The following is a 20,117-nucleotide window of genomic DNA, read 5'->3' as shown; positions in this document are numbered from 1 at the left end:
ACAACATAATAAGAAAATAGTTCCATAAGAACAATCGAGAATCGAGTGAACATCCAATTATGTTGTAACAATTTGACTTCAAATGCTCATAAAAGTTTAATTCAACTTTTCGGATATAGACATATTTTTTTTTTGATAAACGTAGACACAAACTTATGAGAAATCTCGTATTAAATTTTTAGTTTGGGAGAGCTGGTCAAATTTTCTTATGCTTAGTGTATATTATTTTCATATTATATTACTCCACGCCGTTCAATAAATCCTTCATCGGCATCATATTGAATGAGTAACACAAGCCATACGACGTGAACGTTTCTTGAAACAGAACGTTGCAGGGATCGTTTTCTATTGACCGTAACCAAAAAAATGACTTGACTACTTCTTCACATGGAAAAGACAGATTCTGCTAACACGACCAATGCAAAAATTAAATTAAAATTTATAGTTGTCAATACGCACATCATAATATTATTGCTGATTTTCGTTGGGTTTGTCATTGTTTTTTTTTTTGTTCATTAAAGTCAAATGTGAAAGTCAATATAAATGTAGTAATTGTAAAGTAATGATGCATATACCTAACCTATAACCTATAAAGTGTTACCACCCGGATAAGTGTGATGTTCAATAACTTATATTAATTGATATTAAACAACTATACAATTATTAGAACAATATAAGACCAATGTAATTATTGTAAACCAACCGAGAAAATAAAATATAACGTCATTATATTCAACTGGAATATAATATTATTATTATTATTATTATCATAATTTAATTTATATAAGTTCTCATAGATCATAATATTGTCAGCCGTAGATAAAGAGCTGCAGTTGATCAAAATGATAATATTTTAAAATCGATTGACAATTTCGAAATACATTCATACTTCATATACCAATAATTCAGTAGTTTTTTGTTAAATATAAATCTTAATTGTAAACATTGTACAAGAATTGAAAAAGTTAACAATATCTAATATAAAGATTTCTTAGATTGGAGAATTATGTCATAAACTCATAACTCGTCATCACATTGTTCATCATGTTTTTGTTTTGTATATAGATTATAGGTACCTACTGTACGAATGCACACTGCACATGTTCTATTAAATAAATACACTAAGTGCATAAACTTGTAGGAAAATAAAAACGTTTGACACTATTTGGATGATAATAACAATAACAATAATAATAATGGTATACTTTCCTTTAGAACTTGCGAAACAAAGGAACCGTCTAGAAACTCTTCATACGGTTTCCATTTTTTTTTCATTAGTTTATTTTCACAAATATCGTACATTGTGTTCCGAATTAATCTGTCGATAAAAACACATAAGATATCGAATAATGTATTATTTTGTTCACGGATATAATATTATGCGTAAATAGAAAACTCGTATAATATACTCGTCTTCGTTGATGTTGTTGTTCGCAATATCAACATCCGAATAGTTAAAAACGGATGGGCGGATTTTGTTTGCACTGCACACGGTAACTGCCGGAAACGGAATCGTCCAAATTGATGAAACCGAATTGTCTAACGATATTATTGCTGGCATCTCCGAGAACATGGTTATCAAAAAGTAAATGGACACACCGCATAGTATGTATATGGCCACCAAGATAATGGTCCAAAAGAATCTGAAATAATATTATTATATTTTCAGGTGTTATACCGTATTCCAATAATATTATATATTAATAATTATTTATAGGTACGAAAAAAATATGGTTATAATGCGATTCCGTGTCAATCTTTCGGCAGCGATATAATGTAGGTATGTACCTAATATTTTATAGATACTAGGGTCTAGGGCAGGAGTCGGGAACCTTTTCGTAGGAAAGAGCCATTTTTTCAAAAAAATACAAAACTATGGTATCCAGGAGCCACACTGCAGGTTTGAACAACCTTTTTTTAGTAGGCAATAAAAACATAATAATACGTCTTAAATTTAGAAAATATGGAAAACTTTATTTCATTAATTCATTATTATTTATATTTATATTATTATTATTATTATTGTTTATACAAATATAATATTATTTAGTATAATATAATTTATATTTTACGGATATCGATATATTGATAATTATCCAAAGAGCCGCAGGTTGCTAGTTAAAGAGCCACATGCGGCTCCGGAGCCGCAGGTTCCCGACCCCTGGTCTAGGGCCATAATAAAATATAATTTTTTTTAAATGTATATAAATAGGTGCACTGGTAATATGGTTCTATCCGCAGTGGTGATAAAATCTGAAAATCGTGGCCTTAAGACCAACTCGTCATGCGAGAGCAAAGAGGTGAAAGACTTATACATATTATAGGGTATTAGCCAGTATTAGGGTTATACGTAGGTACCTACGCCGAAATAGGTTTTTAAAATAAAAATAGGTGAAGATCTTATATTATTCAATAGATTAACTCAGAGGTTCTCAATGTGTGGACCGCGACCATCCGGGGGTCACGAAAGCTTTATAGAGGGGTAGGGGCGCAAGAAATTTTAAAAATCAACATTGTATTGGTAGGACAGAAAAAGATTTGTGAAATTTGCGTAATAACAATCGCTATTAAAATTATTATCATGAGAGGCGCTCATGTCTAGGGTTGACCAAAATGGGGAGAGGACTGGCCTTAAAAGTTTGAGAACCTCTGGAATAACTAATAAAAAAACATGACGACATTTAAATAATTTTCTAAAACGTGAGTTCCAATGGTTTAATAAATAAATTACAAAACAATAATCTGTTTAGGAATATTACTGCTGTTTTTAATGAATGAAAAACAACGAGGTCGTAGTAAATTTTTTGTAATCTACTTAATATGCTGCAGTTGACTCTTTCTATTGTAAATTGTAATGATAGTTACTCTTTTATTATTAATGATGACACCATCAAAATCTTAATTATTTATATTATACTGTATATTATACCATTTAAGCCTTATCTACATAATAAACTTTACTATTTTCTCGACGACATAATCATCTGTACGATCTCGGTAATAATATTCTTCGCGTCTACATTCGATTATACGATCATACGTTGTAAATATTAATAGTGTATATGTATATTAATTTCAATGTGTTTCGAATTTTGACATTGTTATAAAATATCTGTAAAAAAATATAAATTTATTTATCATAATTTTTTAGGTGCTCCATTTGGCTTTCTCTCAAAAAGCATATAAGGTCTCCGCCATTTTTCTCACACACAATTTGTTAGACGTTACGCTAAAATGATCTGTAGTATTATCTGTATATACTTATATAAAAGTTTAATTTTATATACATAATACACACTAGTGATGGGAATTATTCGAATATTCTAATTAGAATAGGTCTATCGTAAATAATTCAAATATTCGAACATTCGAATATCAGTATTCGATGCTACAATATAATAAGTAACGAAAATTATTCGTCTAAGTTTTCGCGCAACACAAAACGTTTAATAATAATATTAGGTATATGGTGCATAAAGTCCTGCGAGAAGTGGATTCGAAGCCAGCGATATTTACTATTTGATAGGGCAACTTATTAAAATACAAAAATAAAAATTGTGCGAAATACTGGAATATCATAATTAAATTATTCCCTATTAATAATAATGTATAAGTTAAAACAAAAAAATAAAAAATAAATAAATAAATTTTAACTACAAACGGTATCGGCACAGATGCGGTCCGCACAGTTGCGGTTAATACCTTTTTGGTGGCACTTGCGGTCACTATTTTTTTTTACATAATTTTACTGGTTTTTACAATACTGATATAATAATAATAGTTAAACCTATAATATATTAAAAATCAAACTTTCCTTCTTTTATGTTATTTTATATATAAATTGGTACAACGTTATCGATGTTGATGCGATGATAATTATAATTATATTATATTGCGATTACGATGGGAAAATGATATTTTTCGATATAGGTACGTATGTGGTTAGTTGTATCAGTTGTAGACAAAACGTATTATTACGAATAACATTTATTGCCAGTCCCAAGCCTGTAAAAATGCGAAGGAAAGTTAATATAGTTTACCTTTAACTTTATTATTATTTTATCAGTATTGTCAAAACCAGTTCAAATATGTAAAAAAATATAGTGACCGCAAGTGCCACCAAAAAGGTATTGACCGCTACTTACTGTGCCGACCGCATCTGTGACGTAATCCTACAAACAGGTACCTGCAAGATGAGAACTATTTTCGTATTTAGGTCGATTAATCATTGACATACAATTAGTTATTACTTATTAATAATAAATAGTATAAAAAGCTTGCCATGGAAAAACGGATAAAACAATTTTATTAGGTATTGTAGCATCGAATACTGATATTCGAATGTTCGAATATTCAAATATTCGAATTATTTACGATAGAACTATTCGAATTCGAATATTCGAATTATTTACGATAGAACTATTCGAATTCGAATATTCGAATATACATTACTAGGGCTCGGGACTTCTAGGAGTTTGCATGTTTTTAAATAATCACCAAAAACATAGCTAAGTAATATAGAAATTTGTTTCATAGCAATACAAGTTTATATTTAAAATGTATAGTTGCATATTTTGCATATTTGACCATTTTTCATTTTATAAGTGCACATTTGACAATTATTTATATGAAGGAGTATAAGTCGATCGGCGATCACTATAAATTATAAATGTATTATTACTTATCGGTACACCACACGCGTGATTCCTGATAATGATACCAAAATAACATTTTATAGACTATATTATGACTAGTTGTAGATAGAGGCCATACGGTCCCGTAGGCCGTGAATAGTAAAAGTTGACAGTTAGTGTTGTGCGTTAGTGTTGTGCATACTTTATTGTTTCCGTGCCGTGTTTTTTCTTTCGAGTGAACTCGTATTAAATTAATTAAAAAATGCCTAAACATAAACCAAAACCTTATGATCGGCTTAACGATTTTGTAAAAGAATTCGGTGAAACAATATTCTCGTCAGATAAATCCGTCTTGTATTGTAAAATGTGTGACATTAAGGACTTAGTGCTGAGAAGAGATTCACTGTTATTCAACATTTAAAAACAGCAAAATACATTCAGAATATTAGCCGACAACAATTTAAGTTAACAAGAAATCAACAACTTGTATCTACTTCTTTCAGAAAAAAAAACGATTTCAATAAAGACTTATGCAAAGCGATGTTGTCGGCCAATATACCTTTTTATAAACTAGAAAATAAACATTTTCGAGAATTTTTAGAACTCCACACCAAAAAAGACATACCGAAAGAAGCCACTCTCCGTAAAGGTTATATTGACGACATATTTTTGGAAACAATAGAAAATATTAAAAAATGTGTCAACGGAAAACAAATTTGGGTCTCAATAGACGGGCATCGCCCATTTGCGCCAAAAAAAATTAATTCGTTTTTGGTACAGCCCATTTGTGCCAAAATAAAAAAGGTATATTTTTCGAGGCACCTTAGTTGCGTCCCGTTAAAAAGGTATACATGAATTGCGTCCCACTATATTGGATAGGTAGTAGAATTTTTATTCCGTTTTCAGGGGTTCTCCGAGGTATATTTTTAGTAGTTATTTTAATAGTATAATTCAAATCTAAAAGTTTTAAGTGCAATTTTTGGGATTTTTCAACTTTGTTGAATTTATTCATTTATACAACTATTTTAGCTAAAGTCGAGGTATTTAATACAATACAAAATAATTTGTGAAACGCGACTGTTTAACTGTATACGTAGTATTATATGTATGTGTATATACTATATAGCATTTAGTTTCGCAATGTTTTGGATTTACCAAGCTGATATAAAATGTTTGATTAGGTGGGTACAGTATCTACTATTAATAATATTGTTGTGTTTAGTATATCTTTTACTGCAGTTCGGTCTTCGTTCTTACTCAGTTTTTAGTTTTTCGTATACCTACGTGAGCTGTGATAACTGTTTAGTTTTTATATATTATTTAGAATATTATAAGTGAAAAACAAAAGCATTTGAAAATAATTGATAATTATAAGTTCTGTTTCCATAAATGTTTGGCTAATAATATTCAAAGTTGGAAATGTACGGTGAAAACGTGTAAAGCATATTTAAAAATTAACGAGAATGATCATGTTTTACTTAACGTGAGCGATACTGCCCACAACCACGATGCACTATCTGAAGCAATTATAATTCGGCAAATTGTAAGTAATTCTCTTAAACGAAAAGGTACACAAGAGTTATATGAAAGACCAGCTAAACTAATGCATCGACATTTAAAAGAAAGTATTGATATCAGTGTTAAAAATACATTAACAATTACCGATATTCGCTATATAAAAAATAATTTATATCGATCTCGTAGTGAACAGCTACCAAAATTGCCAACGAATATTTTAACTGTACTACAAACGAAAATGAACCTTTTTTGTTTTTAAATGATTCTATTAATGGTATAGTAATGTTTACATGTAAATCAAATTTAGAGTTTTTAAGTAAAATTAAAACAGTGTATGTTGATGGCACGTTTGAATATTGTACAAAATTTTTTTGCCAATTATTTACAGTTCACGGCCTTTTTAACAATTATTACGTTCCTTTAGTATATTTTTTATTAAAAGATAAACAAACAATTACTTACTCTGAAGCATTTAAAGCTATTGATTTAGAATGCTCAAAAGTGTGTCCAGAATTTAAAATTGATATAATTTATGTTGACTTTGAAGTTTCTATTCATAAGGCAATTCAGAAAATTTGGCCAGAAACACTTATAAAAGGGTGCAGGTTTCACCTAGGACAATCGTGGTGGCGAAAGATGCAAGAACTGGGCTTAGCTAAAGAATATGGGTTGAATGGAGACGTTGGAAACTATCTATCATATATTTTTGGATTATCGTTTTTGAGTCCAGAGGAAGTTGGTGATTTTTTTCATTTGAATTATCAGAAATACAACCAGTTGATTCTAAAGTTGTAGATTTCGCTGACTATTTAGTCAATAATTATATTTCAGAAGAATCACTTTTCCCTCCATCAATATGGGCAGAAAAGAGTTCAAGTTTACAGCGAACGACAAACGCGTGCGAGTCTTTTCATAAAAAATTTAATAGTTTTTTTAATAGTTCCCATCCAAATATTTATATATTTTTAGATGTTTTAAAGATAATGCAAACCGATAGTGTTATGTTAATAAGAAGTTCGCTAATTTCTGTACGTCAATATAGGAAACCGCGCCGAAACAATATTTTATTTTTTGAAAATCAAATCAAAAAATTAAATGAAAATAAAATAACAAGGTTAGATTTTGTAAAAAGCTTATCTAATAAATATAAACCTAATTTTTGACTGACATTTTTATTGACAACATTATTATTATTATTTATTAATTAACTTATTTATTACCTATATTATGGACTATATTAATTTGTATTGGATTTAAGCGATTTAACGTTTATTTACTTGTTTATTATATTTGATTGACTTATATTATATTTATAACTGTTATTTATTTTTGTTAGTTATTTAAGAACCCCTGATTTAAATATACGAATTGCGTCCTGTATTTTTTGGGACGCAATTCGTGTATACCTTTTTTACGGGAAGCAACTCGGGTGATCCCATATTTTTTCAGGCAGCCTATTTCAATTTGCGCCAAAATTACCTAGTATAATAAATTATATAATAAAGTAATATATTTTTTTCTCAAATAATAATCAATTAAATAGTAATTAATACAATTTTATTTAAATTATAGTTAACTATACGAATGTTTTTAAAATAATAATCAATATTAGCAGTATAATACACATTTCTTTGAAACAATATTCAAAATAAATACAAATTGTTTTTAAAAACTATGTACTTATTATAGTTTATTACTAACTATTATAATTTATAAAAAATAAGTAATAATAGTTAATATTAGTACTTACATATTTTTTATTAATTATAATAAACTAATATATATTTTTTTACAATCTTTTCTTTTTATGATGTAACGCCACAGAATTTTGACGCTTTTTATTAGAATATTACATAATATCATTATTATAATCTTATAATATGTCCACGTCCATTTATTATTAACTCATAGTATTTCCATAATCTCTATTATTATGCATGCGCTCATTAAATATTATAATGACAAAAACACTGTTATGTAATACTAGTCCCCTGACCTCCCCCACATGTAGTGTCCATCGCATCGATGTCGCAGAGGGCGCTCCGCCGTTGTTGTCGGGCGTCGCGGTCGTAGCCGCTGGCGTATACGGACAGGGCAACCTGTTTTCCCACTAATGTATATTATACGAAAGTTCCCGACGCGACGCACTGACCAACCCCCTACCCAAGAACATCGAGACGCCGGAACAGCCTACAACCAGCCACCGACGTATACTATCGATGACCGATCTCCGGTGTTCGATTTTTGTTTCTGCTCAACGCCATTGGCTCTCGCAACACGTCTCCCGGACTCAAACTTTTTGTTATTTGTTTTCACCATCGGCGGAATACCACCATGATGGGATGAAGTGACGTCATAGGCCCGAGGCGGGCGAAGCCATCTCAAACATCATCAACTCAGTACAAGCACTCGTCACCAAGTATTATTTTTCCCCCAACATTCCCCTTTTTTCATTTTGATTATGTATCACCTTAGTTTTTTATATCCTCAGATTTTCCTCAGAGGTGCCCCGGTAACCGTCCTGCGGAGCCGTGGGTCGTTTCCTTTAATACATCTAAATGTATAATGCGTCATACCGACGTATGATTATCATTCCGTGCCGGTAACCGCTTGTCGGAGCCGTAGCATTATCTTATATATTTTTTCCCTGTACTTTGTGCACTTTCCCATGTGCCAAATATTATATATTATTGAATTGCACTTGCCATTTACATAATTTTATATTATTTTATTCATATTGTTTAAAACACACCCTTTTCTTAAAACCGTGTAAAATATAACTGTATGATTACCTTATATTTTGTCACATTTTTTTATTAATATTATTTATTTTACATTTTTTTTCCCCAATATAAATCCTCGGCATTAATTTGCCGTTGCGTGTATCAAAGCCTATGAGCTCCACCGACTTGGCCTTCGGGTCATCACGCGGTGCGGCTCCTAGGTCACGACAGAAGTGTTCCCCTTTTGTCGTGGGTGGTTTTCGGTAGGTAAAATGCCCGAATTCTCACAATGATAATAATCTATTAGGTATACAATTGTTTTAATCAAATTTAGTCAATAATATGAATGTTTTTATAATAATTATCAATAATACGCTTATTAAACAATAATAAATAATTAGTATAGGTGTTAGGTATACACACTTTTTTTTAAACTATAGGCTATAAGTAATAAAATAATAGTCAGAACAATTTTTTTTTAATATCAATGAAATTAATTATAATAAGCGAAAATAAAAAAGATTATTTTTAACATAATATCTTTTCTAATCTTTATTGTAATTAAATGCAACTACTTGTACATATTCATAACGCGTTAATTTTTCGTTTTTATAATTCTCAATTGCTTTTAAAGTTTTTTTTAATCTGGTTTTAACTTGTGAATTTTTTCGAGGGTTAGGTATATTTTCAGCACAACTGTTGATTTTAATATAAACATCTGTTTGAACTGTTTTAATTAAAATTTCTAAAAATGTAAAAATATTAGGATGCGATTTATAAAACTGTTCATTGAAGTTGTGGCGGTCCTGGACGGATACCGCGTGGATCAGTGGTGTCACTAGTGTAGGAAGTGGTGAAAAAAAATCCTAGACTGACAAATCATCTCCGTTCAGAATCGTTTTTCGTATACAATGATACCTATCATTCCATTCAAATGTAATCCCATCCATTACAGTACCCCACTGTACAGCAGAGCGACATCCACGACTTACCCGCTTTTTTCAATTTTGATTTTTAAATGGCAACCATATTAACAATATCATAAATGAATAAGGCTATGTTTTGAATGAATTTTTACGTTTAAATTTTCATTTTTCGTTAATCCGTTGACGAGATATAGTCTCCCAAAGTTGGATGGTTTTGGGGTGGTGTTTGTGTATAAATGTGTTATACCATGTCAGTACCGCGGCCGCAGCAATTGGGATTTTTCACTCTAGTGTAAAACATAATACACTTTTCAAATAAATTCAATAAGTACGATAATTAAGACTAAGTTGTGCCCCAAAATAGGTAAACATATTTACACAGGACAAACACCACTCCAAAACTATCCAACTATGGGAGACTATGTCTCGTCAACGGATTAACGAAAAATGAAAATTTATTAAAAATATAGCCTTATTAATTTATGATATTTTTAATATAGGTTGCCATTGAAAAATCAAAAGTTGATAGTGGTTAACCTAATAAATATAAGGGTGAAAAATATTAAAAAATTAGAACAGTATGTATCTAAAATTTTGAAAAAAGTAAATAGTTTTTATAAATAATGAGTGTTTTACGCCTCATGAATCAACTTGTATATACATATATATAGATGAGTATATGACTACAGCAGTATCATTTCCATGTTGTATTTCATAGCAATGGTTAATGGATTTTAGTTAAACGCACGCAACGAAAATAAACAAATGTATAATATATTTATATACACTTATATAAGTATATACGCACTAAATTAAACAAATCCGTCTCCTCTTTCCGGGTGAGTTTTGGGTCCATCCACCGGTGGATGTCTCTTTTAATTTTGTTTAATTTAGTGTTTTGTAAGTTCCAGAGTCATTGCCATTTATTTATAGTATCTTCGTTTATGAATTTTTCTGAGTCAGCATATGACATTTGGTTTATTAGTAAAGTTTCGTTGCTGTTAATGGCTATAGAGGCTTGTTCATCGGCTAATTCATTGCCTCTTATTCCCGAGTGGCCAGGTATCCACATGATGGTGATTTCTTTACCCAAAATGGAAGCTTTGTTGAGATTGTTCTGGATTCTATTTGCAAAGTCGCAGGGGTTTAATTGGTTTTGTAAGCTTTTTATCGAACTTAGTTTATCGCTGAGGATGATGAATTTGGACTGGGCTTCTTGGATAATAATCTCTGTAGCCATTATGAAAGTATGAAGCCGCATATATCCGTGTACCCCACCTGGTCAAAATAGGATGCGGAAGTAATGGAATATCAGGTGCAACAGATTTTAATATTTGAATACGTGAAGGTGTCTTAAGAAATGATTTTTTTACATTGGATACGAGTTGATCGACGTTTTTATACTGGTTTCTTATTTCTTCAGCAACACGGTGAAGCCCGTGTGCTAGACAAGTAACATGTATTACTTTAGTATACAAATTTTGAATTGCTTTACCGGCCTTAATCATGTAAGGCGCTGCGTCACTTACAAATAAAATCACTTCATCGTATTTTACACCTTGTGGCCAGAGCATGTTCAATGGTTGGTCAAAAAGCTTAAAAATTGTGGAATGGTTTGCTTTTTGTAATTCTTCCGAATTCAACAAAAAAATGTTACCCGGCTCATCAACTGTAAGAGTTCCAATTATTACGTTGGCGTTTTGTCTATTGGGGTGTTACCCATTTGCGCCAAAAAAATTAATTCGTTTTGGGTACAGCCCATTTGCGCCAAAATAAAAAAGGTATATTTTTTCAGGCAGCCTATTTGCGCCAAATTTACCTGCGTAAACATTTTAAATTAACGACTTGGTTATTTCTTATATTTTGAAGATCTGTAAGGTATAGTAAAGTTATTTTTATAAGTCTATAGATTTTAAAGCTTTTTATATTATTGGGTCTAAAGATAAACAAACAAGTTTTATATCAGTTTTATTATGTTGTACGATCTGGGTACTACGTTTACCGGATATATAAGTATCGTTATTCGTCAAAAGAACGATCGCAGTGTGATTTCATATTTCATCAGACATTCGTTACGATAATTATTTAAATTATAAATTATAAGAATGGAGTTCACAACAAGCACAAGAGGAAAGAAAATGGTTGTTGAGAATGGCCATAAGTATATTTTGGCGTATATATCTGCTTAAAATGTTGAACGGTGGCGTTGTTCAAATAAAATATGTCCAGCAAAAATATTAATTCAAGATGGAAAAATTATTAAAAAGCATGGTATGTTGCAAACATTAATTTGTATTTCAATAAAATGTGTTAAATGTAATATAAATATTAATTCACCTAAGTAATATATTATAAAGAAAATTACTTTTTTCGCAATATTACTCTGATACTAAAAAAATCACTTAAATTACACGTCGTAAAATTATAAATTAAATTTTATAGATTCGCATAATCACGAACAATGTACAATAATTGCACGACAAAATGTAACTACAGCATGTAAGCGGGTGGCTGTCGAAGACATAAGTATTCGTGATTCGTCCTAGGAAAATCATTTTAACTGAAATGAATAACCACATAATTAATACAGATTTCACGATATCTGATAAATCCGCTATACGAAAAAGTATTTACTATGCTCGTAAAAAATCTCTTCCTTCAAATCCTAAATCTGTATCTGATGTGCATAAAGCATTAAACGATCTGCATATCACCACTTCTAAAAATGAAGATTTTTTATTTATTAATGACGAATTATCTAACATAATTATATTTACATGTTACGAAAATTTAAATTTTTTATGTAAATCAGAAACGATATATATTGACAGGACTTTTTCGTATTGTCCAAAATATTTTGTTCAATTTTTTGTCATTCATGATGGATTTATCAATGAATATTATGTACCATTAGTATTTTGTATTTTAAATAATAAATCGACAGAAACGTATCAACTTGCTTTATCATATATTAAAAATAAAGCCATGGAAAATTTCAGTTTAATGTTTAAACCAAAATATGTCACTGTTGATTTCGAATTAGCTATACATCTCGCTGTGAAATCAGTATGGCCATTATCCGAAATTATAGGCTGTCGTTTTCACTTGACTCAAGCTTGGTACAGGAAAATTCAATCACTAGGTTTAACTTCAGCTTATAAGAATAACAAGTGGTTAAAATTTACATTTGGTTTAACTTTTCTCGATCTAAATGAAGTTTTGTTAGACCCTCGCGGTCGAATTCGAATTTCCATCAGGCTTCATAACAGCCCTATTATATTCACAACCGCAGAAACGTACATAAATCCGACAGTAGCCTGTAAATACGGCAAATCACCCTCCCCCCACCCCACAAGGAACACCAAACAACGTCCGAATGGCGGACGGCCACACTGCGACAACCAGTGGAACCACCGCATTCGAAGACATACCACCAGCTACACCACCTCCTAAGGACGGTAGCGCGGAGGAGGCAACCTACATCACCACGGCGGCACGAGTACAGTGGATGAAGACGGCGCAGCTTCAACGGGATCCGGTACTGTGGGCCGCTTACACACAAAACGCGACTAGCAACCACGACGCGACCGAACAAGCCACAACTCCACCGGTACCGGCTGGAACACCGCCGTCGCTAGCGGTTTGGGGGGGGGGAGTATGACGCGTGCCCGCGTAATAGCCGTTTGAATTCAAACGGCCTTTGCGCGGAAACCCGCGCAATTACTTCTCTTTTCAACCGCCAATCGACGACGGACGACACCGACACGCGATAAGCGCGCCTGGAACGGTCGATCCGCCGAGACTCCGAACCGGTCGACAGTAGAGGGAGTTCTCTGACCGACACTGAACGACACACGCTCCTCACCACCCCGCTATTTTGATTTTCGTGTTGATTATTTTCTGGCGGTTGTATTTCCAATTATAAAAACGAAAAATTAACGCGTTATGAATATGTACAAGTAGTTGCATTTAATTACAATAAAGATTAGGAAAGATATTATGTAAAAAATAATCTTTTTTATTTTCGCTTATTATAATTAATTTCATTGATATTAAAAAAAAAATTGTTCTGACTATTATTTTATTACTTATAGCCTATAGTTTAAAAAAAAAGTGTGTATACCTAACACCTATACTAATTATTTATTATTGTTTAATAAGTGTATTATTGATAATTATTATAAAAACATTCATATTATTGACTAAATTTGATTAAAACAATTGTATATCTAATAGATTATTATCATAAAAAGAAAAGATTGTAAAAAAATATATATTAGTTTATTATAATTAATAAAAAATATGTAAGTACTAATATTAACTATTATTACTTATTTTTTATAAATTATAATAGTTAGTAATAAACTATAATAAGTATATAGTTTTTAAAAACAATTTGTATTTATTTTGAATATTGTTTCAAAGAAATGTGTATTATACTGCTAATATTGATTATTATTTTAAAAACATTCGTATAGTTAACTATAATTTAAATAAAATTGTATTAATTACTATTTAATTGATTATTATTTGAGAAAAAAATATATTACTTTATTATATAATTTATTATACTAGGTAATTTTGGCGCAAATTGAAATAGGCTGCCTGAAAAAATATACCTTTTTTTTTTGGCGCAAATGGGCGATGCCCATACTAATAATTAATAATAATAATCCGAGTTCATAAGAATATATATAAATAGCATATTATATAAAGGTATTCATGGGCAGTGGCGTACCCAGGGGGGGGGGCTTAGGGGGATTCAGCCCACCCCCATTGACCGTGTTTTGGAATACATTTTATATTATAAAAGACAAAGTACAAACCTTGATATTTCTAAAAAACCGTATTGAATACAACGTATTACCTTTAGTAACAATGACCTAGTATAAGCAAAGCATAAACGTTAAGTTTATTATGGTACCGAATACCGATATAGATGATTTAGCCCCCCCCCCCCCATTCGAAAATCCTGGGTACGCCACTGTTCATGGGTATATAATATGAATTAAGCAGCGTAAAATATTCTTATTAACAGATAAATATTATGCGTATAAGACTACTGATTTGAGTTCATAAAATAAAGTTCATTAGGTAAAATTTAGGTATGATTTAATGAACAGTTTTAAAGCTGAATAATTATCGTTATACTTTATTACAGTTGCAATAGATAACGTGCAATATTTATTGTCGATTGACATTTTTTCGTCTTGGATTAAATGTAATCATTTATATTTATGAATTATTAAAATATATCAAAATTCATGTTTTGCTACAATAACTATTTAATTTTTTACTATATTATATTTATATTTATATTTTTACAATATCTTGTAGTAATTTTTTAAGTAGATTTTTACAACTAACTATTTACTATATTTTCATTTCAAATTAATTGGAATATTTAACAAAATTGCAATTTTAAATATTATATAGAAATATTAGTTGGCGCCAACAAAACGGCGGCGCCAAAACGTCTAGACCGAATTAAAATACCTAAAGACACTCCACCTATTCACAAACGACCGTATGGTATCCCCTTTTCACAACAAAAAGTAATCCAATAACAAATAGAACAAATGGAACGGGATGATATTATAGAAAAATCTATGAGTCCTTTTAATGCACCACTATGATTAGTAAAGAAAAAATCTGATACGTCAGAAAAAGAAAAATTTAGAATAGTTATAGATTTTAGAGCACTCAATGATGTGGCAACTATAAATGAATTTCACCCTTTACCAAATATTACGGAAATATTATATCAATTAAGACAGTGCCAGCTATTTTCCATAGTTGATTTAAAGAGTGGGTACCACCAAATTTCGTTAGCTAAAGATTCTAGAGAACTTACAGCTTTTTCGACAAGTCAAGGACATTATCATTATAAACGTATATGAGTATGGGACTCGCGTCCGCACCAAGTACATTTGCTAAGGCTATGGCTAATGTAATGGCAGGTTTAATAGGTATAAAATGTCTCGTATAATTATATATGGAAAAAATTTGAATGATCACAATCAAAAATTAATCGATGTATTCGAACGATTACGTATTTATAATTTAAAAATAGAACCAGATAAATGCGAATTTCTTAAAAAGGAATGTTTGTTTTTAGGACATATAATTTCAGAACATGGAATTAAACCAGATCCAAATAAAATTACTTCAGTTATGAATTTTCCGACACCGAAAAATGTTAAACAAATTAAAAGTTTTTCAGGACTTAGCGGTTACTACCGAAAATTTATAAATAATTATAGTTCTATAGCTAATTCGATGACAAATCTTTTAAAGAAAGACGTAAAATTTAATTGGGATGATGAATGCCAACAAGCTTTTGATAAATTAAAAACAATACTTTGTTCAGAACCAATTTTGCAATACCCAGATTTTACGAAAGAATTCATACTTACAACCGATGCTAGTGGTAAAGCACTTGGGGAAATTTTATCACAAGGCAAAATAGGGAGTGACTTACCAATTTCTTATGCATCACGAACATTAAACTAATCAGAATTAAATTATTCAACAACAGAGCTAGAATGTTTAGCAATAATATTCGGAGTAAAATAATTTAGACCTTATCTATATGGCAGAAAATTTATGATATTTACTGATCATAGACCATTATCATGGTTATTTAATTTAAAAGATCCACTGTCCAAATTAGCGAGTTGGCGTATTGAACTTGAACAATATAATTATGAAATTAGATATAAAACGGGAGTACAAAATTCGAACGTAGACGCATTAAGCAGAATGTATAATATTAACGAAATTAAAGAAGAAAGTTACGCAACATTTTTAGAAAAATTCGAAACGATAATGATAACAAATAAAAAGTAAAAGAAGTAGACGGTGAATTATTAGAATCACCAAGCGAGTATCATATAGTATCAGAGATAGAAAAATATTATAATTTAAAATCAGGAATTAATGACGAACTAAAGAAAAAATTTGGGAAGGATAAGATATTAAAAGCAAATAAAGATTTAGGCGATGTCGTAAAGTTTAAATACGAAAATAGGTATGTAATATTTTTAATAACAAAAACTAAAGAAAAACAATTAACAACATATGAAAATATGCATTTAGCATTGTTAAATTTAAAATATTTTTGTGAGAAACACAATTTAAGTAAACTAGCTATGAACCAACTAGGACGGAAAGATGGATTAGAATGGGATAAAATTAGATCGATGATTCGATATGTATTTCGTAATAGTGTAATACAAATATAGAAATAATAATTTGTTCTAAATTAGAATGATATACTTGAGAAGAAAAATTAATAATTTTTAAACAATTTCATGATTCTAAATTAGGGGGCACGGTGGAATAAACAGAACATTAAAAAAGATAAAAAGACAATTTCATTGGCCAAATTTAAAGGAAGAAATAAAAGAATATATAAAAAATTGTCATTCGTGTCAAACGAACAAAAATACAAATTAACACCATAGGAGTCCAATGGTCATTACTACGACAAGTACTAAACCATTTGAAAAAATATTTTTAGATATTGTAGGACCTTTATTAACCACTGAAACAGGAAGTACGTATATTTTAAACAATGATGAACGATTTATCGAAATATTCATTAGCAGTACCTCTTGAAAATCATACAGCAAATAATGTAGCAAGAGCTTTCGTAGAAGGATTTGTTTATGCCCACGGTCTTCCAGACAATTTTGATAGATCAAGGTACAGATTTTCTTAGTAAAATTTTCGCGGAAGTATGCAAATTATTTAAAATAAATTCGAGTCCTTACCATCCACAAACAAACGGTAGTTTAAAACGATCACATAGAACACTAGCCGAATATCTAAGACATTACGTAGATAAAGATTTAAAAAACTGGGATAAATTATTACCATACGCATTGTTTGTGTATAACACAACGGAACACACTGCCACAAATTATATCAGCCGTATGCGTTAGTATACGGCAGTGGCGCCGAAGTCCTAAAAATCTAGTAGGGCGAAAAATATTTCAAGAGGCCCAACATCTTAATATCGGAAAAAATGGCATACCGTGGAGAGGAAAATGGTCAATATGAAGCGGCCTTATCTTAAATTTTCAAAATATGTCGGGCCATGGCCCGAACTTAATATAGGGTTCGGCGCCACTGGTATACGGGAGAGAAATCGATATACCAGTTAAATTAAAGTGTAATCTGGAACCTAGATATAATTATGACGACTATATTTATGATTTAAAATACAAAATGCAATTGTCACATCAAGTTGCTAGGGAAAGATTAATTAATAGGAAAATAAAATTTAAAAAAACAATACGATAAAAAAGAGCATAACGCAAATCATAATGTAAAAGATTTAGTGTTGCTTAAAGATAATACACAAAAAAATAAATTGAGTCCTTTATGGAAGGGACCATATGAAGTTTTAGACGTGTTAGACACGGAAAATATAATTATTTCACGAAACAGGAAACAAGTGACGGTACACAAAAATGATGAAAAAAAAATTTACGATAATAATGAGCAAATATAAATAAATAAATTTAAGATAAATTGAATTAAGTAAAATTGACATAAAAAATTATTTTAATTGTAGGAATAGGAATAATAGATTTGTAATAGAATTGGAAAAAACGAATTATATTGAAGTGTGGTGTACCGTCGTGTGAGGTCTATCTTAGTTGTTAGTGTCAAATGAAGTAACACAGGTGTTGGTTATAGGTATATATATTATATTATAATTACTGATTTATGAACTTAACACTGGATAAATCAATATTGATATGACTTAAACACTAAAGAACTAAATATTTAAATGAATTACACACTAAAGAAATGAATATTAAAATACTAATATTACGAGAGGATCTGATTGACACTATACGAGGTTCTGCTATACAAATTATAAGATGCTCTGCCGAGTAACGCGGGTGTCACTCACTCTTTTGACCAGACTCGACTGCCTACCAACAGACGGGGCGCGTTGCAACGGTCCGTCCGAGGCCTTCAGTATGTGCTGACCCAGCCTTTTTGGTCACGTAGACCATCGTGAGAACCGAATCAGTCACACAGTCATTTTATCCTGAGTCAACACAATTGAGCGTTATATATATAAATATATACGTAGTACATACATACATACCTATATACATTGACACAGGCATGCATATACAACAATATCTCGAAAGGTGACACATCCAATGTAATAGTACTTTGGAACGGAAGTTCAGATTTAAACATTTTAAAAAGATTAAATATAAATAGGTTCCCAGTATTAAACATAACGTGTTATGACACTAAATTCAATGGCAATTTCAGCATACTGTTAGAAAATTTAAACACAAAAATGACGATCTTTGAGTACCAAATAGGTACATTCAATAAAACAGGAAGACTATTGAATTTAGAGGAAACACACGGGATGGTTTGTAATAAGAAACATAGATTAACGTATGCTCACGATCCAAGAATGGATGTAAAATTGACGAAGTGTATCTTTGATTTTATGGCGAGGAAAGTGAAATACGATAATCTAAAAAACACTTTTAACAAATACGGAGGAATTAAATGTAAAATAAAAACAAAAATAATATATGTTAATATAAGATTTAGTTTAAGTTAATTTTAACCATGAATATATTATATATAATAAAATTCAAAAATAATAAAATAAAATAACAAATAAAATAAAGGACAATAATATATATATATATATATATTATAGATATAAGGGATTTAATAATGAATTTAATAATGATAATGATAAAGAATTAATAATTAAATGTTATTTTAAGTAAATAACATATACATATTAGAATGGTGAGGGATGATATTAGACATAAGATATTCATATTATATTAATCATGTTAATTATATTAAAAAAAAAATGTATTATTTAATCACTTTATATACCACATAGAAATAAGTAAACATATGGGAATGATATATTTTAATGTAATCATATGGGATTATGGGAATTAATATTATATAAAAGAGTAAGTAGCACTTAATATAAAAACTAACACTAACCAAATATATACTAACATATTAAAGGAAATATAATATATATTGTAATACTAACCACATATTTTAATGTAATAAATAAAATCGTAGACTTATTGTAATACGAAAATATATATTTTATTGTACTAATAAAAATACTATTGTAATAAAAAATGACAAACATGAAATGTAATAATATATAATTGTAAATGCTTCATGCATATGTAATAATTAGAGGTCGGATTTATAATCTCTTAAAATCCTTAAAATATGATGTTTTTATGTCGCATAAATTAGGCAATATAGGTATAGGTATAGGTATATAGGTA

The 20,117-nt window shown here is 30.1% G+C and overlaps 1 protein-coding gene across 1 annotated transcript in view; it reads right to left on the bottom strand.

Annotated features, from left to right (window-relative positions):
- The window catches only part of LOC149054363 (pickpocket protein 28-like), a 37,239-nt gene that overhangs the window by 6,872 nt on the left and 10,250 nt on the right, over window positions 1-20,117 (bottom strand). The window contains exons 3-5 of the mRNA XM_089230348.1: window positions 1,410-1,643; window positions 1,212-1,318; window positions 243-405 (exon numbers count right to left, since the gene is read on the bottom strand). Coding sequence (XP_089086474.1) covers window positions 243-405; window positions 1,212-1,318; window positions 1,410-1,643 — 504 coding nt within the window. The remainder of the gene's footprint in view (window positions 1-242; window positions 406-1,211; window positions 1,319-1,409; window positions 1,644-20,117) is intronic.

Source organism: Diuraphis noxia, unplaced genomic scaffold (assembly GCF_037042655.1).
Source record: "Diuraphis noxia isolate RWA-SAM2 unplaced genomic scaffold, SU_Dnox_SAM2 contig0007, whole genome shotgun sequence".
In the NCBI taxonomy this organism is placed as follows: Eukaryota; Metazoa; Arthropoda; class Insecta; order Hemiptera; family Aphididae; genus Diuraphis; species Diuraphis noxia.
This window is presented reverse-complemented; position numbering and strand designations above follow the sequence as displayed.